The following is a 26169-nucleotide window of genomic DNA, read 5'->3' on the forward strand; positions in this document are numbered from 1 at the left end:
TCGTGGCCGGGAACAGACCCAGAGCCCAGCGAGCCGCTGGTGCTGGTGGCGCGTCAGGGGCCTGCGGGCGGGGCCCCGGGGGCAGCCGCAGCTCTCCGACGCTTCTTCCTTCTCTTGGGGGCTGGGCCCGGCTCAGCGCTCTTGGGAGGCACCTCTGCAGGGGAGTCTGGGCTACAAGAAAGCGGAGTCAGCTGCGCCCCGTGTTCCAGCCCCTCCCCGGCAGGCCCCACCCACTCACCTGGGCTCCTCCACGCGCTCGAAGACGGCAACGAAGAAGCCCCCAGTGAGAGTGCTGTCGGGGGAGGCCCGAAGGCAGTGCTCGGCGCCCGGAAAAGTGCTGAGGCCTCGGTGTGGCCAGGAGGGCAGGGCGGGAGCCAGCCTGGAGGGGAAGGGTAGTGGCCGTTGTAGGAGGGGCAGCCCCCCACCACCCACCCAGACACCTGGGGACACCCCAGCACCTGAAGGCCCCAGCGCTCCGCTGCAAGGCATCCTGGACCACGTCTTCATTCTCCTCCCGGCAGAGGGAGCACGTGGAGTAGACGAGGCGCCGCAGGGAGGGGAAGGAGAGCGCGTGGCCCAGAGCGCGCTGCTGGAACCCCGCCAGGGCCTGCAAGCGCTCCCTGCTCGGCCCATCTGCCCCGGGCTCCTCCAGCTGTCGGCTCAGCATCCCTGCAGCACGGAACTGCCCGTCAGGATGGGAACCCGGTCCAGGACTAAAGGACAGGACTACAATACTCTCGGCCCCAACTCCCTTAAGAATAGCCTAGATTGGGGCTGGAGCGATAGCACAGCAGGTAGGGCATTTGCCTTGCACGCGGCCGACCCGGGTTCAATCCCCAGCATCCCCAATCCCCAGCATCCCATATGGTCCCCTGAGCACCGCCAGGAGTAACTCCTGAGTGCAGAGCCAGGTGTGACCCAAAAAGAAAAAAAAAAAAAAGAATAGCCTAGATCATCATTTCTCAACTGGGGGCTACAGGTAAGAATCGTGCCAGTTGGCGGGACAGCACAGGTAGGCTGCAGGAAGGAACGGAAGCTGGAAGGCACCTGCAGTCAAACAGTTCAGAAACTCGGCCTCAGATCATGGGGTCCTGCGAGCATGCTTCCCGCCTTCTCACCAGAACCACTGCAAGAAGGGTCCAGCAAGATGTACTGGACCTGCTGGTAACGCTGGTCTGACGGCGGCACTGACAGGAAGTCCTTCTCCGCAAGCTCGCAGCAGGAGACGCCGGCCCGGGCCAGCAGGGTGGCCATAGACGCCAGCCTCTTGGCATCCAGGTCAAAGGCGAAGATTTTCCTAAGGAAGAGGGCAGGCGAGGTGATCAGAGGGCCCTGTGACCTGCAATGTCAGGTCAGGGCACAACAATGCCACATGGCCTGGCAGCAACTGGCCAAACACCCTGCCCCTCAGACAAAGTCACACCTCACACCTCAGCCCGCTGAGAAGCCTCGCTTGGGGCTACCCAATGAACTGCCCCCATCCAGAGGGCAGACTGCGCCTCCCTCCAGCCTAGCACTAACGCATACGTGAGGGCTGTCGTTGCATCAGATCCCCCGCTTCCTCTAACCAAGACTCACCCCTGGTTCTTCATGAGTGCAGCCAAGTGACTGGTCTTATTCCCTGGGGCTGCGCATGCATCGATGACCTGGGAACCAGGAGGCGGGGCCAGCAGCATGGCAGGGAGACAGCTGGCCTGGCGGGGTGTGGACAGGTGAACAACACCAGCCCAGCCTCCTCCCCACCCCCGCTACCATCCGCCTTCTAGGCCACTGTCCCTACCTTGTCTTGCAGGATGAGGTGCCCGGCTTGGTACAGCGGGTGATCGTGCAGATCGGTCTGGGCAGGAAACACAAGCAGCTCCGACAGCAAAGGGTCCAGAAGAAAACGCTTCCCTCTGAGCGCCTGCAGGTCCTCGAGGCTGCGGGAAAACCACTGGACGTTCTCCAAACTTAGCCGTGGCAACACACCAGGACAGGGACGTGTTTCATGGCACCTCCCTTCAACTGTTCCTCTGAAGACAGCGGCGGCTAAGAGCGCCTGCCCTGCAAGCAGGGTTCACTCCCCAGTGCCACTTGTGCCCAGGCCTGGCTGCTGCACTGTTTCCTCCTCAGCACGTACAGAAGGAGGGGCGACCCTTGTCAGGCACTCAACAACAACAACGGGCAAGACAGTCAAGCCCAGAACTCACAGAGCACCAGGAAAAACCAGAACCTCTAGATCAGGCCTGAAAACATTCTTCAGTCTTGCACCGGAACTCGGCCTCAGCATCCAGAAAGGGAGACGTCAGACTCGGTAAAGACAAAGACTCAGGCCAGGACAACAGGATGAGGGGAGGGCGCTTGCCTTGCACGTGGCAGACCTGGATTCAATCTTGGGCACCCCGAATGGTCCTGAGCCAGCCAGGACTGAACCCTGAGCACAGAAATAGCCCTGGAAGGTCCTGAGCACTGCCCAGACTGTCCAAGTCCTCCCTCCAGCACCACCGCAGCCACCACGTTGACCTGGTCCTGTTGGCCAAGACTGGCCCCTGGGTCTCCTGAGCATGCTTGGGAGAGCCCCCACTGCACACCTACTGGGATGACCATACCAAAAAGACAAGGAGTAAATTGTCGAGAGAAAAAACCTGTGTGCAGCGTAGCGGGCAACATAAACTGCTGCTGTCAGAACTGGAACTAGAAGGGCGACCCCGGCACAGGACCAGCACTGAAGGGTAGCACAGTGGTAGGGTGCTGGGCTTTGCAGCAATGACCAGGGCTTGATCCCTGGGTACAGAGCCAGGAGTAAGCAACAGGTGCACACGTCCCCTCCCCCCGCCAAAATAATTGGTTTTTATTAAGGAATGGTGGGGAGAAAGTGAAAAGGTTGGAAAACCCGCAAGACCAAACCACCCACCTCTCATCCCAGTGCCTCAGGTCAGCCCAGGTCCGGGCGCAGCCTGAGCGGCCAGAAGGGCTCCCCACTCACCCGGAAGCCCGACCCTGGTAGGTGAAACCTTGTCTCTTGAAATAATCCACTGCATCATCACAGCAGGTCTTGAGCGTGTTCACGCGCACGAACCGGGGCACCTGAGAGGCTAAGAGGCCGGCCGGGGGCCGTGAGCTGGGGGGCGGGCGCAGGCCCCATCCTCTGCCCTCCCGCCCGCCCCCGCGAGCGGCTCCCGGCTCACCTGCGCCGGGCCTGGTGCCCGCGTCCAGCAGGTCCTCGTTCCGACTCACACCTCGCTGCACCTTGAGGCGGGCCAGCTCGGCCTTCAGCCGCGCCCGGTGGCGGTCCAGCACCGGCTTCCATCTGCCCCCGCCCCCTCGAAAGCCTCTTCCCAGCAGCAACTCGTACACAAGCACCTGGGCACGGGGGGGGGGGGGGGGGGCGAAGGCGGGAGACGGTCGGTGCCGGATCCCCGCGCACGGGGCGGCCCCGCCCCCCCGCCCCGCCGCCGGCAGGGGGGACCCCTCACCTGCGCCAGGTGCGGCCGCAGCTTCTTCTCGGCGCGGAGGAGGCCGGCGCGCTCGATCACGGCGTCCAGCACCGAGGCGTAGCGCTGCGCCTCGCACACCAGCGCGTACAGCTGCTTCACGTTCTGCGGGGCGCGGGGCGGAGGGACGGGGTCAGGCCGCGGGCCCCCCGCGCCCCCTCCCCGCCCGCCCCCCACGCGCCCCCGCCACCTGGAAGCGGCTGGCGTACACCAGCCCCTTGATGGAGCCCTGACGGCTCTCCACGCCCGCCAGCACGGCCGCCGCCGCCGCGTACAGCGCCATGCCGCTCCCGACGGTCGCCGCCGGGCGCTCCACGCCGCTTCCGCTTCCGCGCGCCGGTACCGCCCCTTCCGGGTCAAAGGGCGCGGCGCTCCGGACGCGGAAGCGCGGCGGCCGCGCGGGCACGTGAGAAGTCCGGGGCCCCCAGCCCCGCGTCTGGGCCCCTCTCGCCGCGAGGTTGCGCCGCTGATGGGCCTCGGGCGCCCGCGTTCCCGGGACGGGCGCCTCGCTCCTACGTGCAGGCCTCGATGCTTGCTGGTTTCCGCTCACTTGGGGCCAACGACGTGCCACTCTGGCTCCGGCAGCTTCGCAGCTGGTTTCTCGAGCGAGTCGCCCCTCCCCCAGATTCTAGTGGTCCTTTAGCGTGTTTAGAGCCGTTTGGACAGCATGGTGTGCTCCAGGATGTGTTTTAGGTTTTCTAACGTTAACGAGCTGGAGAAGCGGGACGGGGGCTAGAGCACGCGTCTTGCACTCCGCCACCAGATTCGCTCCCTGTCACCCCAAGAGTGACCCCTGACCTGAGCACAGAGCCAGAAGGAAGCCCCCAGCATCGCCCGGCGTGCCCTCAAAACCAACAACACTGAGGAAAAATCCCGCACTCTGTAGTAGGAGGGTTAAGTTACTTGCCTGGTTCCATCCCCGGCACCAGCATGGTACAGGGGTCGCACCTGTGATGGAAGCAGGTGGGCAGGGAAAGGCCCTGAGCAAAGCAAACCGGTCAGCAGAACTTCTGGGAGGAAAATTTCAAGGCTGATCCACTTTGTGGATATGGGTAAGACCTTGAGCAGCGGACCCTGGGGAGATTGGACCCCTCCCCATGAAGGAAATTCCTCAAATTCCCTTGGACCTCTCCCTCAATCTGGCTAACTTGAGTGATTCAGCCCAAAGAAGACCATTACCACTCCCAACCTCCCCGGTAACCTCCTTAGCAACGGACTTTTACCTAGGAAGAAGCCCCACATGGGGGCAGGTTGGAGGAACCCTGTAAAAGCCACCTTGAACAAAGGAAGGGCGTACATATGCTGCCCCAGCCCACGTGCTTTTGCGCCCACATGGCCGAGCGCACGTGGCGCCTGAGCACATGTGTCACCCGCATCTCCCCTCTTGGGATGTGTACTTTCATGCTTTCGTGTCTAATGCTAGGATGTGTGTAGGGGGCTCTCTCTTGAGCGCATTTCTCTCTCTCTCTCCCCCTCCACACCTTCAAAAACCTTCCAAGCACTGTAGCACTGTCATTGCTGTTCATCGATTTGCTCGAGCAGGCACCAGTAACGTCTCCATTGTGAGACTTATTATTACTGTTTTTGGTATATCGAATACGCCACAAGTAATTTGCCAGGCTCTGCCTCGGTAGCTTGCCCGGTTCTCTGAGAGGGATGGAGGAATCGAACCCAGGTTGGCTGTGTGCAAGGCAAACGCCCTACCTGCTGTGCTATCGTAGCTCCAGTCCCAAAAACCTTCCAAATAAAATCTGTTTATTTCACTGCTTGTCTGCTCCTAAAATTCCTTTCTGTGAGGTGAGATAAGAACCCAGTAACCCTGGGTCCCAGGTGGCAGAAGCTGATGGGGAGAAAGTGACCATCTTTCTCCTTCCCGCTTCACATAAGTCACTCATGGGGCCCACCGACATCACCTGAGGACATACAGGTAATGATCTGAACGCCCCGCAAAAAAAGGAAATCCCTGGGACTTCGTGTCTGTCACTTAAATCCATTTAGGACACGCGGAGTCGCCTTTGTGCTTTTCCTGCAGTGACCGTGGGTCCCTGCGCCTTCAGCACATCAAGCGTTTGGCGAGGTGGTTGACTCGAGTCTACGGTTAGTCGCCTCACCCCGGAGCAGGAGAGATGGCGCAGCAGGGAGCACCCACTGCGTCCGACTGAGAGTCCACCCCTGGCAACGCTGTGGTCCCCCTGAGCACTCAGGAGTGATCCCTGAGCACAGATGGTCGTGGTCCACAATACAAAGTTCAGCCTATTTGGTGCTTGTGGAGAAGTCCCCCCACACACACACCTCCCCTCCCTGCCCCCCACCCACCCCTGCCCCCACCGTTTTGCTGCTCTCAGCATCTTCCCTATGGCCACTGGGCTTGATTCTGTCTTCCCTGGTCCCCGCCTCCCCGGCCAGCCTCTTCCTCCCTGCATTTGAGCCAACAGCACCACCTAGGGGGGCACCGCAGTGACCAGGTCTGTGAGTCCCTGGGTGGGCCTTCCGGTCTGTGCCTCCACACTCCTCTCCGCAATGACTCCCCCACCCCGTGTTTCTCTCATAGGGAGACAAGAAAGATGGCAGGGAACCTGCCCTTCTGTCCACACCGTGGGAAGGACCTATTACTTCAACCCAAGGGCACTGCTGGTGTTGGCCTTGCTCACTTGCTGGGGGGTGTCTCACTTGGCAGTTCTGGGGGGCTTTCCCGGCCTCAGGGCCAGGATTTACTCCCAGCAGCAGTGCTGAGGGGACCAGAAGGGGCTTGGGCCTCAAAGCAGGCTCTGATTTACAGATCACACACCCCCGCCGGGCCCCCATCAAATATTTTCATTATCGAGTGGCTCCTCAGCCCTGGTGCCCTCTCTAGAGGCCTGTGTGCAGCCCCTCCTCAAAGGTGGTGTCGCTGTGGAAATTCTTTGGTGCTCTGTATCACTGTCTCACTGTCATCCCACTCTTCATTGATTTGCTTGAGCGGGCACCAGTAGCATCTCCATCGTGAGACTTGTTGTTACTGTTTTTGGCATATCGAATACACCACGGGGAGCTTTCCAGGCTCTGCCGTGCAGGCAGGATACTCTTGGTAGCTTGCCAGGCTCTCTGAGAGGGACAGAGGAATCGAACCTGGGTCAGCTGCGTACAAGGCAAACCCCCTACCCGCTGTGCTATCGCTCCAGTCCGGTGCTCTGTAGATTTGAGATTTGTCTCATTTCCCATGTACTTAGCTTGCCCTTTTGGCCATGCACGTGCATGCGTATGTTGTGTGTGTGTGTGTGTGTGTGTGTGTATGTGTGTGTATGTGAGAGAGAGGTGGGGGAGGGAGGGAGGAATGGAGGGAGGGAGAAAGTGCTCTGTTGTGGCCCCCTAGGTTGGGGGGAGCACCACCAGCTGCAGAGTAGGAGCACGGAGGAGATGCTGAGTGTGTCCACAGCTCAGCCACAGGCCTGCTCCTCCTCCCTCTGGACACCACTGGCTCTGCTTCGCAGCAGCTGCGTTTCCTTGTTGGGAACGGGTCCACCTAGCAGGGTTCTCTGGGGCGGAGCAGTGGCCAGGCGGCTGATGGGATCTATCCACGGACCAGACCGGATCCACCTGTCCCTTCCCCCAGCCAAGCCGGGCCGCTGTGCATGGGGAAGGGTGGAGTTTTGAGGTCGCACAGCGGTGCTGGGGGGTTACTCCCAGCTCTGTGTCTGGAAGCCCTCTCCAGCGATGTTCAGGAGAGACTGGAGGTGCCGGGACTGAGCCGCAGCTTCCTGCAGGGAATACCTTTGCTCCAACCCTGGGCTGCCAGGAATGGCTTTCTCGTGAATTTCTTTATTTTCTTGGGGCCACGTGCAGTGGTGCTCAGGGCTGACTTCTGGCTCTGCACTCAGGGGAGCACTCCTGGTGGTGCTCAGGGAACTGTATGGGATGCCGGGGACCCAACAGTCACCTGCAAGGCCACAGCCCTCCTGCCGTATAGTTGCTTCAGCCCCTGCTCGAGCTTTTCAAAGACCTGAGCACAAGACTGTCCTACATACAGTCACACCCGGCCAGGCACGCAGCCGTTGGGAGAGAGAAACAGTGTCGAGTTTACTGTCCTTCCTACTCGCAGTGAGGGGGAGAGGACACTCCGCCTCCGTGTTAGGGTCGCACAGACAGTGGAGCCTGACCCTGATGCGGACACAAAGGCCCTTTCCCCAGTCTCCTGAAGTGTCTTCACAACCTTCCCGTGCAGGGGAGACCAGGCGTCTGCTCCTGGGGGTCAGCGGCCAGGCGCCCTGGGTCTTACTGGCCAGCGGCCACCTCCTTGGTGGGCTGTGGGGGGGCCAGGCGACCGGGCCCGCTGGGCGGGGGCAGCACCAGGGGCAGGGAGTTGCTGCCCCGCTCGTGCCAGCAGGTGTCCAGGATGGGGTAGAGCTTGCCCTGGAAGTCAGCTTGGAAGGTGTAGAGCGGCCGCAGGTCATCAGGCCGGTCGGCGTCGAAGAAGGTGAGTTCCCCGCGCTCGTAGTGCAGGTAGATGCCGATGCGGTGCGGGTGGCCGGCGACGGGCAGTGGCACCCGCGGGCAGCCGAAGGCCTCGTAGCCCCGGCCCTCCTTCAGGCCCAGCAGCCACACGCCCTGCTCCGGGGACTTGCACAGCTTGCCCTTGCGGCTGGCCGTGCCCTTGATGACCCCCAGGCGCCAGTGGCTCTTGCTGCCCACCACCACTTCCCAGTAGTGGCGTCCGCACGAGAAGCCCCGGCTGGCCAGGACACACGTGCTGTAGTCGAAGCGCTCGGGCGGGCCGGCCCCGCGCTGCGCCAGCAGCCCGCACTGCACCACCGTGTTCCCCTTGGACAGCTCCAGCAGGGGGTGGGCGGTCGCAGGGTCCAGCTTGAGAGACTCCGGGGCTGTGGGGAAGGTTGGGGCGGCAGGGGAGTCTGCAGTCCTGGCCCACGGGGGGGCCCGGGGCCCCATCTGCCTCCTCCCAGATCTGCCTGTGAGGGGCGAGCCCGGCACAGCTCCCTGGAGGGTGTTTGCTGGTGACCCCCCCCATAGCACCTCCCACCCCGCAGAGGGCTCGGCTGGGAGTTGGGGACTCCAGCCTGGGCGTCAAGCCTGGCTCTGCAGGGTTTGGGGACCCCCGCCAAAGGCAGATGCCCTCTGCTGTCCAGGATCCCTGCAGGGATGAGCCAACCTGCTGAGCTCGCTCGCTGCCAGGCTGCTGGCACCCCAGAAGTGTGAGCTCCCCTCCCTGCCCGCACCAGGGGCTGAGCCAGGGCGCAGGCTCAGGTGCTTGGCGAACCCGAGTCCAAGTGCCGGGCGGCCCAGATGGCCCCCCAGTCTGGCAGGAGCAAGCCAGGGGGAGTGTAGCCAGGTGGGGTCTGAAACCCAGCAGATTCCTGCCCTGCCCCGGGCTGGGAAAGGGAGCCGCGCTGGAACCCCCCCCCCACTCCCCGTGGCCCCCCAGGGCCCCTCTCCCTGTGCGGCGGCTCACCTGGCAGCACCTTGCGGAAGAGGCGTTTCCACACCGTCAGCTTGATGTCGGCCTGGTGGAGGCCGGGCCGGAAGGATACTGGGCTGAAGGTGCCTTCCAGGGGCCGCGCCTGCAGGAGCTCTGCGCTGGGGTGACAGTCCCACGTGAGGGGGCTGTGGGGACCCTGCCCCCCACCCCCCGACTAGGGACTCAGGGGGATATGGCCCAGACCTGCCGACTCAGGGGGGTCCCGACCTCCCCTTGCCCCTGGACGTACTCCAAAACTGCCCTCCAGGCTCTGGGGACTGCGTGCTCTGTCGGGACCTGGCCAGCCACTTAGGCTCCTGGTCTTCTCTGGGGCGTTTCCCCGGGGCCGCACCCAGCAGTGAGGGGGGATGTGGTGCCATGTGGGGAACTCTGAGCCCGCATGTCTCCGAGGCAAGCCCTGCTCCCCACTCCTCATCTCAAGGGGTGCTGCTTGCCAGACCATCCCCGGGGGGAAGGAGACAGGAGAAAGCAAAATCCCCCCCCCCGGCAAGGTTGGGGAATGTTCTGGAACCACTTGGGTGTCTGGGACGGGGACACAGGTCCAGCCACCCCTTGGGCCTGCCACCTGGCTCAGCCCCTTTATCCCCCGCCACCCATCTCCCCGTCCTCCCATCTGCGGCCGTGGGGCTGTGGGAACTCACGGAACGTTCTGGTGTGTGGCCCTGTCACTGGCCTGTGCCAACTGTGCAGTCTCTCTGCCACCCACCCCAGGCCCGCGTCCTCGCTCACTTCTGCTCTAGGTGGCCGCAGGGACAGGGTGGAGCCTCCTGCCAGGCCCGACACCCCCACCCCAGCAGCACCCGCTGGTGTGGGCTGCTTGGAGACCACCAGAGCCCCCTCCCGGCCTGTTACCTGGACGTCAGGGAGTGATACTTCTGCAAGGCAAGAGAGAGTCAGGTTAGGCCTGGGAAGGGGCCTGGGGCTGGGCCCAGGGGTCCCCCCGGCCCGCCTGTCTCACCCGGATGAACTCATGGTGGCTCTCGTTACTGAACTGCTCCAGCACCCGCTCGGCCTGGCCCAGCCGCTCCTGCGCCCCCCGAGCCTGCTCCAGCTGCACGTCCAGCGAGGCCAGCAGGCCGCGAGTGTGGCCCTCCACGCTGTCCAGGCAGCGCGCCTTCTCCTCGTCCACCAGGTGGTGCAGCTCCTGGAACTCACGCCGGATGACCCAGCCGAACACATCCGACTCGTTCTGCAAGAGTGGGGGCGGGGGGGTCGCACCCGAGCCCCCGGCGCGGGGCCCTCCTGACTGCACGGCCGCCGGTCAGGGTGTCCACCCATCGCCAGAGGCCGGAGGGGCAGGGGCACGCACACGTTTGCCCGATGCCACACAGAAACCCACCAGGGGCCGAGCAGAGCAGGCTGGGGGGAGCCCCACCCGCGCCCCGAGTAACCCTGAGTCTGGCTCTGTCACAGGGTGGGAAGCTCGGGCCAGGGGCCCCGCAGGGCCTGCTCCGCGCCCCGACTCCCTCCACTCGGCTCCAGGGCCCCAAGCATGTCAAGGTCAGGGACAGAAGACGGCGCGTGAGGTGTGCCCACACTGTGGGTGTTTACCCGGGAACCAGGCGTCCCGTTATCTCGGCCCAAGGGCATGGAGGACGCCCCGCGCTCTTACGGACAGACCTGGCTCGGACTTGCGATCCCCCGGAGGGATTTGGTTTCTGATTTCTTTTGTTGTTTTGTTTTGTAGCCACACCCTGCAGTGCTCTTGGCTCTGTGCTCCTGGTAGATTTCCAGGCATGGGAATGGAACCCTGGTCTGCTGCGTGCAAGGCAAGTGGCCTTCCTGCTGCCCTGTCTCTTCCCCCCGCCTGCAGAAGGTGGGCCCGAGAGGGACAGGCCAGGGGCTGGCTGACGCTGGGCACTCACCACGATCCGCGTCCTGTTGTTCACCAGCCTGGCAATGAGCTCGTCCACCTCCTTCTGCTCCTGCTTCAGGTGTGAGAGGAGTGCGGCCAGCTCCTCCTGGAGGCAGCGAGGCTGTGAGATGGCCCGGGAGGGCCCCGGGTGCCCCCCCAGCCAGCTCAGACTCTCCCGGGCCCTCCCCGCAGAGGGCAGAGACCAGAGCGTCCAAGAGGGTTCCATGCATGGGGCGAGGAAGGGGGCCATGCTCGAGGCTGTGTCGGGGGTGGGGACAGGCTCCTGCAGGGAGTCTCAGGTGCAGGGCGGAACTCCAGCCACACCCCCGGGGCCCCCACCCTGCATGGAAGGCTGTCCGAGCACTGAGCCCAGCAAGCACCCACTGGAGTCCCGGGAAAGACTGGCGGGCAGGGCAGTCTGGGGCCAGGTCACGGCAAGCAGCCGGGTCCCCACTCCCCTCAGCTGCCCTGGCCCCAAATCTGACCCAGCCTGACGGGTGCCCCCAGCCACCATGTCCACTGCCTATGTGTCTACCATGACCCCGTGTCCACTGCACCCTCTGACCAAAGCTCTGAGGGTTCGTGCCCGCAAGCGGGGCAGCCCAGCTAGCAGCAGCGACAGCAGCAGCCTGGGGGTTGCCCCTCCCCTCCCCAGTCCAGATCTGAGGCCCCTGCAGCCTCGGAAGGACGTGGAGAAGGGCTGGGTCCCTCTCCAGTGGCCTCTGCGAAGTGATGCAGGCTTCGTCCCACGTGGCCCGGCCCCAGCCCCGCCTGCTGCATGGTGCCGCTCCCGCCCGGGGTCCTCGCACCCAGCACCTGCCCGCCCCCCTCTCGCTTCTTCCTGCCCTCTTTCTCTCCCCCCAAAATAAGGGATGAGTTGCTGGATCTGAGACAAAAAAAACCCACACTTTTGGGGGTGGGGGTTGGGAGGGGAGGGGCACACCCAGTGGTGCTCAGGGATCACTCCTGGTGTGCTCAGGGCACCCCAAGGCATGCCCGGGGTTGAACCCGGGTGGGCTGCACCTAGGCAAGCGCCCTCCCTGCTGTCCTATCGCTCCAGTCCCAAATCAGGCATCTTGACTGGGACTGGGACCTCGGTGACACGGATAAACAGCGTCCCTAGGGACTGGGGGTGCGGCTGCAGCCTTAACTCAGGCCCCGGTTTCAAACCCTGGGCCCTACCTGGGCCCAGTCATGGCCACATTCACAACCAAGCAGTCTCCGCCCCCCGATTCGCAAGGGCCAATCAGGAGAGCTGGAGACGCAGGGGGGCTGGGGGAGAGAAGCACCCACCCGGCAATACTCGCATGGCCCCCCACGGGGAGGATGGGGACCCCCCCAGCCCGGGGGACTGGAGCAGCTGCTCCCCACTACGAAGGTCGGGCAACCGCTCCCAAGATCTGCGCCCGGCCCGGGGTGGGGGGTGTGGGGGGGAGGGGCGGGCACGCCTTCCCGCCCCCAGCAGCGACGGGAGCTGACCTTCATGCGGCTGTACGCGGTGGACACGGGCGTGACGCGGTGCTGCTGGTGGGGGCCCAGCAGGCCGCAGAGGCCGCAGATGAGCTCCTGGTCCTTCTCGCAGAAGAGGCTGAGCGGGTTCCAGTGGTGCGGGCACACCTTGGGCTCGGGGTCGCGGGGCCGCCGCAGGGTCTCGATCACCCGCGCCAGGGAGATGTTGGGCGGGCAGCTGTCGCTGTCCACCAGCTCCCGGCACACGGGGCAGCGCAGCTCGGGGCCGGCGTGGCAGGACAGGGACAGCAGGCAGGCGGTGCAGTAGGAGTGGCCGCACTGCAGCATCAGGGGCTCGGTGAAGACCTCCAGGCAGATGGGGCACTGCAGCCGCGCCTCCAGCTCGCACACGCTCACCTGCCAGGCCATGGGCCGCCGCGACCCGCAGCTGCGGGAATTCAGCGCTGAAGGACACGCGCCGGGGCCAGCCACCCCCCGGGCCCCGCTCCTGCCTCCTCGTCTGTATTTATGTTTACTTTTGGTTCCATGCCCGAGGTGCTCAGGGCTCAGTCCCAGCTCTGTGCTCAGAAATCACTCCAGGTGGGCTTGGGGGACCATATGGGGTGTGGGGGATTGAACCCCAGGGGGACACGTGAAAGGCAATGCCACCTATCACCCTGACCTTCTCCATTTTTTTTCTCTCTCTCTCTTTTTTTTTTAGCCTTTTTGGGTCACACCTAGCGATGCTCAGGGGTTTCTCCCAGCTCTGCACTCAGGAATCGTCCCGGCAGTTAGGAGCTGGATCGACTGCGTGCAAGGCAAACACCCTACCCGCCATACTATCACCCTGGCCCCCTCCACTTGGTTTTGTTCCGTGTTTTGGTGCTCTGGCAGTTTTTCAGGCTAGCTCCTGGCTCTGCACTCAGGAATCACTGCTGGAGGGCTCAAGGGGCCGTATGGGGTGGCCTCGTGCAAGGCAAGTGCCCTGCCTGCTATACGATTGCTCTGGCCCCACTTCCCGCATCTTTAGAACAAAGGACTTGCACGGAAGCACAGGCTTTGCATGCAGGAGTCCCAGATTTAAACCCCAGAACTCATGAGCCCCCTGCCCTCACCCGCCAAGCACTCGGCCCCAAACCAAAAACTCAAAGGAAACAAAAATAAGAACGGGGTGGGGGCTGGGGCACAGGGAATGGTCGCCTGGAGAGAGATTATTCTACAATGCTTTGGGGTTTGTTTTATTTTTGTGGGGGGGGGTCAAACCAGATCTGCTTCCTCCTGGCTCTGCACTAAAGAATCACTCCTGGCGGTGCTCAGGGACCCGCATGGGAGTCTGGGAACCAAACCCTGGTCAGGTGCATCCAAGGCAAGCACCCCCTTCACTGCGGTACCTCCAGCCCCTGCATCTGGTTGTCTTTTTAATGGGCCCTCCTGACCATCTGGGTCTGGGCACCAGCTGCTCCCCGCAGTGCTCAGGAGCCCACCAGTGCCGGGACTCCAGCGGGAGGCCCAGGGCAGGTCAGACGCTCCTCCAGCCTTCTCAGTAGCCACTGGGTCTTAATCCTTTTTCTGGGGGGCGGGAGGGGAGCGGCACACCTGGCAATGCTCAGGGGTTACTCCTGACTCTGTGCTCAGAAATTACTCCTGGTGGTGTTCTGGGGGGCCATATGGGATGCCGCAGATCAAACCCAGGTCGGCTGTGTGCAAGGCAAGTGCCCTCCCTGCTGTACTAAAGCTCTGGCCCCAGCCTTAGTCTTATGTTCCTCTGTTTTTCCCCCTGGTTTGTAGGCAAGTGCTGCGGGGACCCCCAGCAGGTTGATTTTGGTGCTGCTGGTAGTTCCAGCCCCAGAGCTGGGTGGGAAAGCCATGCCAAAGGCCCTCGGCCCTCTCCGTTAGCTTGGCATGGCCACCGGCCACGCAAGGGGCAGTTAGAAGGGAGCCCGGAGTCCCACCCACAGCCCTCCCAGACACCGGCCGTCAGCCTTCATCGTGGACACTCCCAGATAGTTTTCGGGCAGAATCCTATCTGGGAAACAATGCCAGGTAGGGAACTGGGGTGTCGGGGAGGGTGGTCCCCTCAATTGGTCTATGTGGTGGGGCAGCAGAGTGCCGGGGTGGGTGCGGGGATCCCCCATTGCAGCTTCCCCCCAAGGGGGTGCTAAGCCAGTGTTACCCACCTGATCTGCGGGGCCTCTTCTCCCCAGGAGGGACCAGCAGCTCGGAGATCTGGGGGAGGCAGCCGGCAACTGAACCCTACTGGGCCCCACGACGTTCCTCCGCCCCTTAACCAGCAACACCCCCGCAGCCTCAAGGTCACCCGGAATCAGGTGCAAACGGGGCCAATCATGGGACCTGCGTATCTGATAACAGCAATATGCAGGTACCCGCCCTGGCCAGGAGGGGGGGTGGGGGCTCCCTCGCTGGAGACCCCCAGGAAGAGTGGCTTTGCGCAGTTTGAGGGTGTCCCTGTGGGGGAGATTTGTGCAATGCCACTTTTCAACAGAGGGGTGAGTGACCATTCTCTGACCCTCACTGTGTCCCCTCACTCTTCTTGGGGGTTTACACCCAGTTCAGTCCTCAGGGAATCCTGCATGCTGGGGATCAAACCCGGTGCCCCGACACGTGCTGCCTTTTCTTTGTTGGGGTTGGGGCACATGGGCTGTGCTCAGGGCTTACTCCTGACGGCACTCAGGGGACAGAGTGCTGCGGTCGGAGCCAGTCAGCCCTACCCACTGGACTATCCCGCCGTGCTCAGCTCTTCATCCTCTTCCTCCTCCTCTTCCTGATTTTGGGGCCACACCGAGCAGTGGCCAGGGAGCACTCCTGCTGGTGCTCAGAGGACCAGATGCGGGGCCAGTGATCAAACCCCTCCCTGACGCCTGTCCCGAGAGGTCAGTGTGGCTGGTTGGGAAATCCAGGCGGGACAGCCCCGTCCTCTCTCTGACCGCCCTGGACAAGGAACTCTGCGAGTCAGGCGTTTCAGAGGCTTTGAAGCTCAATGGCATTAGGGGACAGAGTCAATATTGTGGTCACAGAGAGGCTTGATGGGAAAGTACCAGCTAAGGACAGCATGGGGGGGGGGGGCGTTCCTCGGCACCTCATGGTCCCCAAAGACCTGAGCACCCATGTTCGCCAGCAGGTCTCCACCCCAGGGGCAAGTGGGACCCATCTGGCAAGGCTGCTCCCTCCCACCCCTCTGCAGTTGCCATGGCGGTGGCGGGGGCAGGTCCTCACGGCCGATTGGGGTGCTTGCTAGGAATTGGAGTTTTGGGGGTGCACACCCAGCAGTGCTCAGCGGTGACTCCTGAATCCATGCACTGGCTCACTCCCAGCAGTGCCTGTGGTCTGTGCAGGCCCAGGGAGACCCTCCGAGCCCCAGGCTACCCTCTGTGCCATCTCCCGGGCCCGGAGCTGCATTTTTCCCTTCCAGGTGCCTGTACCCGGCTTAGCAGTGTTTGCATTTCTGGCTCTGCTGCTTGCACAGGAGTTTGTGTGTGTGTGTGTATGTTTTATGGAGTTGCAGGGCTCGTAGGGATCACGCCCTGTAGCTGGGGTGTTCGCATGCGGAGGTGACCGTGTGAAGGCCTAGGTCTCATAGCAGAGCTGTCAGACTTACGCTCAGCGCATGTGTGTGGTGGGGGTAGCAGCACCCAGGACGGAACACGAGACCTCAGACCTGTGTGGCCTGAGACTTTCCCAGTCCCTGCTCTTTTCCTCTCCTCCTTCTGCTCCTCCTCCTCGCAGTGCTCAGGGCTACTCTGGAGCTCAGGAGCCAGGGATTGAGCCTCGTGTGCCACATGCAAGCCTTAGCCCACATACCGCCTCTCCGGCCCACGCACTGTGTTCTTCCAATACTAAGCCACAGAGCGCAGAGAGGATCCCTTTCCAGCACTGCTTTCTTTTTTTTTTTTTTTTTTTTGCTTTTTGGGTCACACCTGGAGATGCACAGGGGTTACTCCTGGCTCTGCACTCAGGAATCACCCCTGGCCATGCTCAGGGGACCATATGGGATGCTGGGATTTGAACCCGGGTTGGCCGCGTGCAAGGCAAACGCCCTACCCGCTGTGCTATCGCTCCAGCCCCCCAGCACTGCTTTCTTTTACATCATCCGTCCTGCAGGTTGCCTGAATGAAGTGAGCTGCCCGCCTGGAATCAAGGGCCAAGCCACCCGAGGGGAAAGTCACGCTAAGACCAAGGGTGCTCCAGGAGTAACCCGCCTTTAGGTAAAAGGGCACATTGCTCTTTCAGCTGCCCCTAGAGCACTGTTTAACCATTCCGGGCTAGCCACAAACGTCTTGGCTTCTGTACTAAAAATGTTTTGCTTCCTTGCGCTGAAGAGAAAGCTGAGTGATGCAGCCACGCAGAATGTGATGAGGGACGTTTAACACCTCGCCTGACTTGAGCCGGGTGATACGCTGGCTCGAAGGCTCGGCTGCCCCTCTGCAGGTTAACAAAGAATCTTCAATTCGGCTAACAAGTGTGTCCCCTGGGCTCCCTCTTCACTCTGCAACACATCCGCATCACTGAACTGGACTCTGGCAGCGCTGGAATCGCGTGACTAGAGTGTGGGTCACATGATCAGAGCACAGGGTCACCTGATTGGAACCCGAGGTTGGAGACGGTCAGAGCAAATGCCAGATGATTTCACGCAATGGTCAGGGCGGCACAGGCAGCGAACCACCGTGTTGAGAGAGGAAGCGGCGGTGGGTGTTTTGCCGTGCACCCGACCTTGGGGCGGCCCTTGGCTTTGAGGAGACTGGTCCAGAGGCCCAGAAAGCTAGGACAGCAGCGAAGGCGCGCGCCCGGCATAGGGCTGACCCCTAGGACCCCTCAAGCACCGCCAGGAGTGACCCCCGGGCACAAAGCCAGGAGTAAGTCTTGAGCACAGTCAGGTGTGATCCCAAAACCAGGCCAAAAGAAAAAAAGGAAAGAAAAGAAAACCCCCCAAAAAGGGCTGGGGAGAGAGAGAGAGAGAGAGAGAGAGAGAGAGAGAGAGAGAGAGAGAGAGAGAGAGAGAGAGAGAGAGAGAGAGAGAGAGAGAGCGAGAGAGAGCGCACAGCGGGTAGGCGCTTGCCTTGCACACGGCTGACAGGGTTTTATCCCCAGCATCCCACAGGGTCTCCGGAGCCCGCCAAGAGTGATCCCTGAGCACAGAGCCAGGAGCAGACCCGGAGCATCACCGGGTGTGGCCCAAAACCAAAACTGAAAAACCCCAAATAACTGAGAGTAAAAAAAGGGGGTGGAAAGTTCAGTTCCGTGGAGAGGAGAAAGGAAGGGAGGGGAGGAGGAAGAGGGGTTAGTGCCGCAAGGCCACGCCCATCCCCACGCGCACCACCTGGGCGGGGCTCCATGCGAGGCCCACGTGGGCCGCCCTGTGCTCCTGCCTGCTGCCAATTCTCCGCACGTGCAGGGAGCGGGAGCCACGTGACTTACCCGGCAGGGGGCAGGTGCCATATGACCCACGTGACCCATCTGTGGGCCAGCCACTGGCCCATCTTGCCCCACTAAAGCTGAACCCCTTCCTCTGGTGGTCCCTCCACGCGGCCAACTCCACGCCACCACCTGGGCCCACAATATTTAAGCCGTGGCCCCGCCCTGCCCTCGCCGCCCCGCCTCCACTACCCCGCCCGCGCCACACCCCCACCACCTGGCTCCTCCCCACGCCGCCCCGCCCACACACCGCCCACACCGCCCACGCCCCGCCCACACTGACCGGCCCCGCCCCCATGCCGGCCCGCCCCATCTTCCACCTGGCCACGTGCCCTGCGCTCCCTGGTTCTTGCGCGCTCGAGGACCGTTGGCGGCGGTTGGAAGAGGCATGAGCAGCTCCTCGCGGCCCGAGAACAGAATGCCACCTTGGGGGGCTGACTGCAAGGTGAAGAGGGGGTGTCATGGCCTTCTGGAACCTCCCGGGGTGACTGCGGGTGGAGGACCGGGAAGCCAGGCAGGCTGCCGGGAGGTGCGGGTGTAGACAGGGGGTGCCGGAGTCCCGCAAGGCCACACAGACGCCCACCCGGGAGCGCCCGCGGGGGCGGGGCAGTGTTGGGGTGCATTAGCGGGCGCTGAGGTGCACCTTCTCTTCCCACCCTCCAGTCGCCGTACCAGAAGTTAAGCCAGAGGATGCTGGACATTTCCGGGGACCGAGGCGTGCTGAAGGATGTCATCCGGGAGGGCGTCGGGGAGCTGGTGACCCCCGATGCCTCAGTGCTCGGTACGGGGATGCCGCCCTGGGGGTGGGTGGCCGGCCTTGAGTTTCCGTCGTGCCGTTTGGGGGTGCCCTGCCCTGCGCAGCGTGGGCGCTTGGGCAGGCTGCTGGAGCTCTGCCGGCCTTGGAGTTGGCGGAGAAGGCGGTGCCCGACGGGAGCGGGGTGGGTGACTGCGCTGCCCTGCCCTCCCCAGTCAAATATTCCGGATACCTGGAGCACATGGACAAGCCTTTCGACTCGAACTGCTCCAGGAAAACGCCCCGACTCATGAAGCTGGGAGAGGGTGCGTGAGAACGGGGCTGGGGGAAGGGGCCGGCCGGGAGCAACGGCGCCCCGCACAGCCGCGCCTCTCCGTGCCCCGGGACCGAGCCCTGGGCAGCTGGTGCAGCAGCCTGAATCAGAGTTGGGGGCGGGGGGCTCCCAGTGGGCCGCTTTATGCGCTCGGGGCTCCACCTGGGAGGTGCAGCAGAGCCGTGGGCGCTCGGGTTCCAGTTTCTGGCTTCAGTCGCCTCCCCACTCCCCACCCTGCCTGCGTTGGAGGCCTATAGCGTGGCGAGAGGTAGATGGGCCGAGGGGCCCGAATGGCACAGAGCCCAGAGCGGTTAGGGGCGGCGGCATCCCCGGGAGTGGCCGGGCTGAGCGCATGGGGGGGCTCAGCAGGCGATGTCTGCCTCGCCCCTTTGCAGACATCACGCTGTGGGGCATGGAGCTGGGCCTGCTGACCATGCGCCGCGGGGAGCTGGCCCGGTTCCTGTTCACGCCCACCTACGCCTACGGGGCACTGGGCTGCCCCCCGCTCATCCCCCCCAACACCACCGTCCTCTTCGAGATCGAGCTGCTCGATTTCCTGGACTCGGCGGAGTCGGACAAGTTCTGTGCCCTGACCGCCGTGAGTTGGCACGGGGTTGGGTTGGGCCTTGCAGGCCAGGGTGGGCACCCTTGGGTTGGGCCCGTCTCACTGACTTTCCAGCCACTCGCCGCCCGGCCCTCTCCCCTCATCAGTCCCCTGCAGGCGGGGTCCCGTCTTGGTAGGGGCCCTATTCAAAGATGATTTCTTTTTCTTTTTGGGTCACACCCGGCGATGCACAGGAGTCACTCCTGGCTCATGCACTCAGGAATCACCCTTGGTGGTGCTCAGGGGGACCATATGGGATGCTGGGAATTGAACCCGGGTTGGCCGCGTGCAAGGCAAACGCCCTACCCGCTGTGCTATCGCTCCAGCCCCTCAAAGTTTTTCTATTTAGCAGCGCTGGGAATTGAACCTAGGGCTTTATGCATGCAAGAGCTGCTTGGGGGTTACTGTCCCCGTCCGTCCAGGGCTCTTGGGGCAGCTGTGTCCCTTGGGACAAGCTTTGGTCATTGGGGACAGCCGCTCTCTGTCTGTGGAGTGTGTGCTCGCACTTTGTCCAGCACCCTCCTCTGCACGTGGGCCTCCGGTCGGCCCCATTGGTACCTGCGGTGTACACAGGTGTGTGTGGGGGGGGGTTGGGGGTGCGGCCACCCCCGTCCCACTTGGCTCCTGCACTGGGGATTTCGGGTGTTGCAGTGCGAGGGTGTGCCTCTGGTGCTCTGACTCAGGGCCCTGGGGGTCCGGCCAGGATGTCTTCAGCGAACTGTCCGCAGGACACTGGGTTTGATCCCAGAACCACCTGACCCCCAAGAACCACCAGGGAGCAACCCCTGTGGACCGCCAACTGTGGCCTCGAACCAGAAGATAGACTACTGCAGCGGGCCCTGGGGCAGGAGCTCTGCGAACCGGCCCCAGCACTGTGCCCCCCTGCACGCCCCCCCCAGAGCAGTATGGGAGGTTCTGAGGGGACAGGTCTGCCCTGCAGGGACGCAGGGCGGCAGCCCTGGGCACCGGTGTCTCCCGTCCTCAGGAGCAGCAAGGCCAGTTCCCGCTGCAGAAGGTCCTGAAGGTGGCAGGCACGGAGCGGGAGTTCGGCAACTATCTCTTCCGCCAGAACCGCTTCTACGATGCCAAAACGCGATACAAACGGGTATGGGGGCTGCGGGCGCTGGAAAGGGTCCCGAGAGGATGCGCGCGGCCTTGGGCTTGGGGGAGGACTCGGGTGGCACACGCTGCGGGCTGCCACCCTGGGGCTGCCCTTCGGGGTGTCCCTCGTGCCGCAGTGGGACCACCCGCCCTGCTGAGCTGTGTGCGCCTGCACCCCTGGATCCTGCACACCCCTCCCTCAGGCCCTCCTGCTGCTGCACAGGCGCGTGGCGCCCCCCGGCGAGCAGCACCTGGTGGAGGCGGCCAAGCTGCTGGTCCTGCTGAATCTGTCCTTCACGTACCTGAAGCTGGAGCGGCCGCCCACGGCCCTGCGCTACGGGGAGCAGGCGCTGGTCATCGACCACAGGAACGCCAAGGCCCTGTTCCGCTGCGGGCAGGTGAGCGGGCGCGCGGGCAGGCACAGGCCGACACCGGCTTGCTGGCCGGCGGCTGTGCCAGGGAAACTGTGCCCGCAGGCCTGCCTCCTCATGACCGAGTACCAGAAGGCCCGGGACTTCCTGGTGCGCGCACAGAAGGAGCAGCCCTTCAACCACGACATCAACAACGAGCTGCGGAAACTGGCCAGGTGAGGGACCCCGTGTGGGCAGCAGCGCCCCCTGGAGGCGGCTGGGTGAAGTGCTCGTTGCGGCTCCCCCTGAGCGGGGGGGAAGCCTGCTCCCACCCCCCTGGGCTCCGCAAGGACACCCCTCAGAGGTGGGCCGGCTCAAGTTCCCAGAGGGCCTTGTTCTGCAGGGCAGGCCCAGTCAGACCTCACTCCTGCAAAGGTGCCCTGGAGGATGGGGCACACACGTGGCAGATCAGTAGCACAGCGGCGTGGGCACTGGCCTTGCTAGTGGCACGCCGGGGTTCAGTCCCCACACCCCAGGGGCCCCCTGAGTCCCACCAGGAGTGCTCCCTGAGCATCACTGGTGTGACCCAAGACCCATAAGAGAAACAAAAAATACTCCTTTTATTGGCAAAAAGATCTGCCGTCAGGGGCCACTGAGTGGGAGGGTCCTGGGCCAGCCCCAGCCTGGCCACCCGGGCCCCCTAGTGCTGGGAGAGGCCGGGGCTGTGTGCAGCTCCCACTGCGACCACCAGATGGCGCGTCCCGCCCGCCTGAGCTCCCGCGTCTCCCGCAGCTGCTACCAGGACTACGTGGACGAGGAGAAGGCCATGTGCCACCGCATGTTTGCCCCGGCCGGCCACCGCCCTCGCGTGGGAGAAAACTGAAGGTATCACAGGGGCCTCCCGCCGGGCCGTGGGAGGATGTGGCTGCCCTGGTGGCGCGGGAGGGCCGGAAGCTCCCCGGCGAGTGTGGACACGCGGGTGCAGAGCTGGGGTCCAGGAGGGTTAGGTGGGAACCGTGGTCCTCCTGTCCCCCCCACCGGACGGAAATGTGGGGTCTTCGAGGGGCCATGCTGTCCCCAGTTTGTCACAAGAAAGCAAACAAGGCGCCCCTAACTGCTGCCCCCGGGGCCCCCGCACCCTGCGGGCTCCTGTCTGGGCTCTCCTGTCTCGTGCCCCGCCCCGCCCTCCCGAGGAGTTGGAGTCCCAGCTCAGACAGGGCGTTCGGGGGCCCAACACCCACCCTCCCGGGGGACCCTGAGCGACAGGCCGCCCCCCGGGGCTGTTCTGAGGAAGGCCAGTGGGAATAGATAGTCACCTGCACCGGCACCTGCTTGGCCAGGAGATGAGTCAGTTCCGTCGGGAGGTCAGCGGGGACGTGGGGGAGGGGCGCCGGCCAGCAGCTGCAGGGCGGCCAGCGATAAGCGCCCCCTGTGGCCCCTGCTCGCCCAGGTGCGGGGAGCAGTGGAAAGGCCCACTGCCCCCTGCCCTGCGGTCCCCTTCATCCCCCGACCCTGGGGACAGCGCAGTCGAGTGACAGCTGTTCCTGCCCGGCCAAGCCCGGCACTTTGTTGTCCCCTGGGGCCCCAGCGGGCGGGAGGAACGGGGCCTTCCGGACAGCTCTCGGGCTGGGCTGCTGAGCACTGTTGCCCTGCACCCACCCTCCCGGCCATCAGTCCTGGGGTGGGGGTGACCCTGCCTCGGCTGCTGGCCTGTGAGTGCTCAGGAGGGCGCTTACGGCTGAAGGTCCCCCCTGCATCCACCAGGGCTGCGACAGACGCGTGTGTGCAGTGCCGGGGTGGCACTCGGGGCCTCACGCGCCATGCCAGCCTGCTGGTCCCGAGCCACACGGCCAAGTCCTGGCTCCTGGGACCCCGCGGTGGGCCCCTGGGGTGTGGGTGCAGCCTGTCTCCACCTGTGTGCGGAGATGTTGGGACTCACGTCCCGGCGACTGGCTGCGGGAGGGATGGGGTCTGTGTCTGTGGCTGGGGCCTTGGGGACTCGGGCGCCCCAGTGCTGCCACCCAGCCTGGCACCCCGCTCGGTGCAGGTTAGCAGGAGGGCTGGGCTCTTAGGGCTGTGGCGGTGTTCAGGACTCACTCCCGACTGCTCAGGGGTCACTCTGGCAGAGCTCCGGGGACTCCGTCTGTGATGCAGGGGTCAGATCCAGGTCGGCTGTAGGCAGGGCAGGCACCCTCCCCTCGGACTGTCGTTCCAGCCTCTGCAATTATTTTTAATCAAAGAAGCTTTCTAGCAGCCCCGGGGACAGAGTCCTCTGGTGGCTGCCCCGTGGGCCGTGGCACCGGCCCGTGCTCTGTGATCACCACGGACAGCGCCACAGGGCCCCCACTGTGTGTCGGGGTGCGGGGCACCTGTGAGATGGCCACTGCCCCCAGCGCTGCCCGGTGGCCCTTCTGGCCACTTGCTGAGGTGGTTGGTTTTGTGTCTGAGGCTCCATGCAGATGCGTGCAGGGAGTCTCAAGCCCCCCACCCCCATCCCGTGACTCAGTTCCCACCCTTGGTCCACGGTTGAGAGCGGCTGCTCTAGGCCCTACTTCCCAGCGTGAGCGGCACCCCCAGGTGACCCCGGGGAGGCCCCGAGATGGGGCGTCACCCACCTGTGCTTGGAGCCTGCGCTGGCCTGACCCGCCCGCCCTGGCCGTGCAGGGTCCCCCAAGCTCGCCTGCTTTCTGCAGAGCAAGGGTCTGGGTTTGTGTCGCAGGTGGGGGCTGTCCGGGGACTGGCCGGGGAGCCGGTCCAGGGGCCTGCATGTCTGCTTTGCGTGACCAGCTGGGCGGGGAGAGACCCCTGGGTACCCCCGGACGGCCCCCGCCCCCAAGGAAAAGAAGTGGGAAGGAGGTTGAGCTGTCTGTCCGGCCTCCGGGAAGGGGCCTCCGAGATGGCCGTCGGCCATGTGAGGGCAGTGGGGGGCCGTATGGCCCGAGTCCCGGAGCTTTGTGATGCTGTCCCGGCCCGTCTCCCGCCCCGGGGCAGGCGGGGTGGGCACCCAGCCAGCCCCGCATTCCCCTGGGGTCAGAGGAGGCCCAGGCCCCCGGCCTTGATCCCCGGATTCTGAGCGATGCTCTGCCCGGCCCTGGCTCGGGAGTCGCCCCTTTGTTGTGTGACTGGAAATAGCTCCGGCTTCCTGAGCTGCGGGCGGGAGGGCGCCCAGCGCATTCCCTGGCCACGGCCGCGGCCCCTCCCGCCAGACGGTCGTGGGGGGGAGGGTGCTGGGTTTGAAGGGGCCCCTGCACGCCCCGGCGGAGGGCCTGGGGTGGAGGCGGCCCTGACCGTGACCGTCAGCTGGGGCTGCTCTCAGCAGGGCGGGCTCAGCCCAGGGAAGCCGGTGTGCAGGCGAAGAGGAACGGGTGAGAGGAGGAGCAGGGAGGGGCCGATCCTGCTGCCTGGGGTCCGGGGCCTGCTTTGGTGCCGCCTCCCGTGACCCCCCTCCCCGGCGCCTTTCAAGTGTGAGCGGAGGGCACAGCTGTGAGGCGGCGTCCGTGCCCCCCCCTCCCCCCCGGCAAACTCTCCTCCGGCTGCCCGAGCCCGGGGCCGGGGACCTGGCTGTGCCTCCTCCACCTGGACCCCCCGGGACGGAGCCGAGCTCCTGAGGTCCTGCCCCGTTGGACCCTCCTCCCTCTCACGGGACAAGGCCCTGGGGCCGGGGCTAGAGGGTGTGGTTTGTGGGGGAGCCCTGAGCTCGGGGCCGGCACCCCGTCGCCCCCCAGTGCCATGCCAGGTGAGGACCCCAGAACCACCTGGGCTTGTCCAGTACAGCCCCTCCCCCGTCCGTAGGCTCTTGGCAGACTCGCACCGTCCCTTTCGCTGAGTGGGGGCACGTTCCCTGGGGCTGAGGAGCTGGCGCTGGAGGCGCCTGTCCCGCCCCGTCCTTCCTGTCACCTGCTCAGGACAGTGAAGGCTGAGCCCCACCGGCCTCTCCTCCTTGTGGGCCGGGGACCGGCTGGTGTGAGGTGTGGGAGCCCCTGCACCCCGCTGCCAACCCTGCTGCTCCGGTTTCAGCCCCGATGCTGCACCCCCTGCTCCCCCGGGGCCCCAAGCCCCCGTCCCATGGCACCGTCTCCCCTCCCGGCTTCTCAGTTACATTTTCACACTCTTCTTTGATTACGCCCATTCTCAGCGTGATTACAGGCCGTCAGGTGCCGCCCGGCTGGGTTTGGCCCCGGCGTCCTCTCAGCACCGAAGGCGGCCCCTGTGCAGTCAGCACCGCGGGCCTCTGCTCCCCAGGTCTTCTGTGGCCCGACTCCCACGGCCGTGGGGCTCTGCCTGGTGCTCTGGATGCCAGTTTTGTGCCTTTTGTCACCTGGGGGGCTGGAGCCCTCTCCCACCTAGGGCCGGAACTGAGCGTTCATTTTCAGCTCGGAGGTTCCCGCCCCCGAGTCTCACCCTGGGAAGGGGGCCCAGGAATAGGGGCGGGTGTGGGATATATTTCTCTGTCGCCTCCTGGGACAGGCTCGGTGGTCTGTTGCCCTCACTTGCGGACTCACCGTTTGACCACGGCCACGTCCAAAGGCAGCAGACAGCCTCCCCCCGACTCTGCCCTCACTTCCCCTACCCTGTCCCAGACAGCCTCCCCCCGACTCTGCCCTCACTCCCCCTACCCTGTCCCAGAAGCCTCCCCCTGACTCTGCCCTCACTCCCCCTACCCTGTCCCAGACAGCCTCCCCCCGACTCTGCCCTCACTCCTCCTACCCTGTCCCAGACAGCCTTCCCCCAACTCTGCCCTCACTCCCCCTACCCTGTCCCAGATGGCCTCCCCCAGTCCCATCTCAGCCTCCCCCTGCCCCAGAGGTCTTGCTGATGGATGTGCGGCTGTGCTGAGTGTCAGAGCACAGGCAGGAAGGGGCGTGCCTGCCGTCCACTCTCCTGGCGCCCACGGCCAGTTCCCAGTGCCCTCCAGACGGGGTTTCTAGTAGGTATTCAAGATTCCTAGGGTATGCCATTTCCCCCACAGGCCAGGGGGCTGTTTGCAATATCTGGTGCTTTGGGGGTTTCTAAGACAGTTCACAACCCTGCCTCATTTGGGGACTGAGGGGGCCACACCGGGAGGTGTTCTGGGACCCCACCTGGTGGGCTTAGGGGACCATTTGGGGTGCTGGGGATCAGACCCGGGTCAGCGGGGGACAGGGCGAGCGCCCTCCGCTGTCCTGTGGCTCCTCCCTCTCCTCCCTCCTCTCTGAAGGGTCCGAGGGGTGCTGGCTCCTGGGTGAGGCCATGTCCCCGCCTCAGTTGCCGGGCCCTGCGGGGACCTCGGGCTGGCAGGAGGTGGGGACCGTTTCCGGCCCCTGTTCATTGCCAGATGCTCAAACCGGCCCCGGGTCTCAGCGAGTCCTGCCGGCACCTGGGCCGCGTCCC

At 64.4% G+C, this 26169-nt stretch overlaps 3 protein-coding genes across 3 annotated transcripts; 1 reads left to right on the top strand and 2 right to left on the bottom strand.

Annotated features, from left to right (window-relative positions):
* Positions 1 to 34: 34 nt before the first annotated feature.
* NSUN5 (NOP2/Sun RNA methyltransferase 5) lies at positions 35 to 3817 on the bottom strand. The gene is made up of 10 exons (XM_055135087.1): positions 3664 to 3817; positions 3456 to 3578; positions 3168 to 3342; positions 2966 to 3074; positions 1781 to 1919; positions 1579 to 1694; positions 1119 to 1297; positions 459 to 669; positions 239 to 379; positions 35 to 171 (listed from the first exon to the last, which is right to left on the bottom strand). Exons 1-10 carry the CDS (start codon positions 3754 to 3756, stop codon positions 54 to 56), a joined length of 1404 nt encoding a protein of 467 aa, XP_054991062.1. The 5' UTR covers positions 3757 to 3817; the 3' UTR covers positions 35 to 53.
* A 3907-nt stretch (positions 3818 to 7724) lies between these two features.
* On the bottom strand, positions 7725 to 12676 carry TRIM50 (tripartite motif containing 50). Its single transcript, XM_004620874.2, has 6 exons — positions 12278 to 12676; positions 10809 to 10904; positions 9902 to 10132; positions 9796 to 9818; positions 8917 to 9041; positions 7725 to 8329 (listed from the first exon to the last, which is right to left on the bottom strand). Exons 1-6 carry the CDS (start codon positions 12674 to 12676, stop codon positions 7725 to 7727), a joined length of 1479 nt encoding a protein of 492 aa, XP_004620931.1.
* A 5670-nt stretch (positions 12677 to 18346) lies between these two features.
* Positions 18347 to 21682, top strand: FKBP6 (FKBP prolyl isomerase family member 6 (inactive)). Its single transcript, XM_004620873.2, has 7 exons — positions 18347 to 18458; positions 18647 to 18736; positions 19140 to 19342; positions 20334 to 20453; positions 20653 to 20847; positions 20926 to 21035; positions 21592 to 21682. Exons 1-7 carry the CDS (start codon positions 18368 to 18370, stop codon positions 21680 to 21682), a joined length of 900 nt encoding a protein of 299 aa, XP_004620930.2. The 5' UTR covers positions 18347 to 18367.
* Positions 21683 to 26169: the final 4487 nt, after the last annotated feature.

Source organism: Sorex araneus, chromosome 4 (assembly GCF_027595985.1).
Source record: "Sorex araneus isolate mSorAra2 chromosome 4, mSorAra2.pri, whole genome shotgun sequence".
Lineage (NCBI taxonomy): Eukaryota > Metazoa > Chordata > Mammalia > Eulipotyphla > Soricidae > Sorex > Sorex araneus.

What these genes read in the sequence shown, in the direction of transcription:
- NSUN5 (XM_055135087.1), bottom strand. Translation starts at nt 3,756, where the DNA reads ATGGCGCTGTACGCGGCGGCGGCGGCCGTGCTGGCGGGCGTGGAGAGC. An exon ending in ACCTCATCCTGCAAGACAAG is followed by an intron (nt 1,695 to 1,780) that starts GTAGGGACAGTG and finishes ACACCCCGCCAG; the next exon opens with GCCAGCTGTCTCCCTGCCAT. An exon ending in CCCTTCTTGCAGTGGTTCTG is followed by an intron (nt 670 to 1,118) that starts GTGAGAAGGCGG and finishes TCCGTGCTGCAG; the next exon opens with GGATGCTGAGCCGACAGCTG.
- FKBP6 (XM_004620873.2), top strand. Translation starts at nt 18,368, where the DNA reads ATGCTGGACATTTCCGGGGACCGAGGCGTGCTGAAGGATGTCATCCGG. An exon ending in ACTCATGAAGCTGGGAGAGG is followed by an intron (nt 18,737 to 19,139) that starts GTGCGTGAGAAC and finishes GCCCCTTTGCAG; the next exon opens with ACATCACGCTGTGGGGCATG. An exon ending in CCAAAACGCGATACAAACGG is followed by an intron (nt 20,454 to 20,652) that starts GTATGGGGGCTG and finishes CCCCTCCCTCAG; the next exon opens with GCCCTCCTGCTGCTGCACAG.
- TRIM50 (XM_004620874.2), bottom strand. Translation starts at nt 12,676, where the DNA reads ATGGCCTGGCAGGTGAGCGTGTGCGAGCTGGAGGCGCGGCTGCAGTGC. An exon ending in GCCACCATGAGTTCATCCGG is followed by an intron (nt 9,819 to 9,901) that starts GTGAGACAGGCG and finishes CTTGCCTTGCAG; the next exon opens with AAGTATCACTCCCTGACGTC. An exon ending in TATCACTCCCTGACGTCCAG is followed by an intron (nt 9,042 to 9,795) that starts GTAACAGGCCGG and finishes CTGTCACCCCAG; the next exon opens with CGCAGAGCTCCTGCAGGCGC.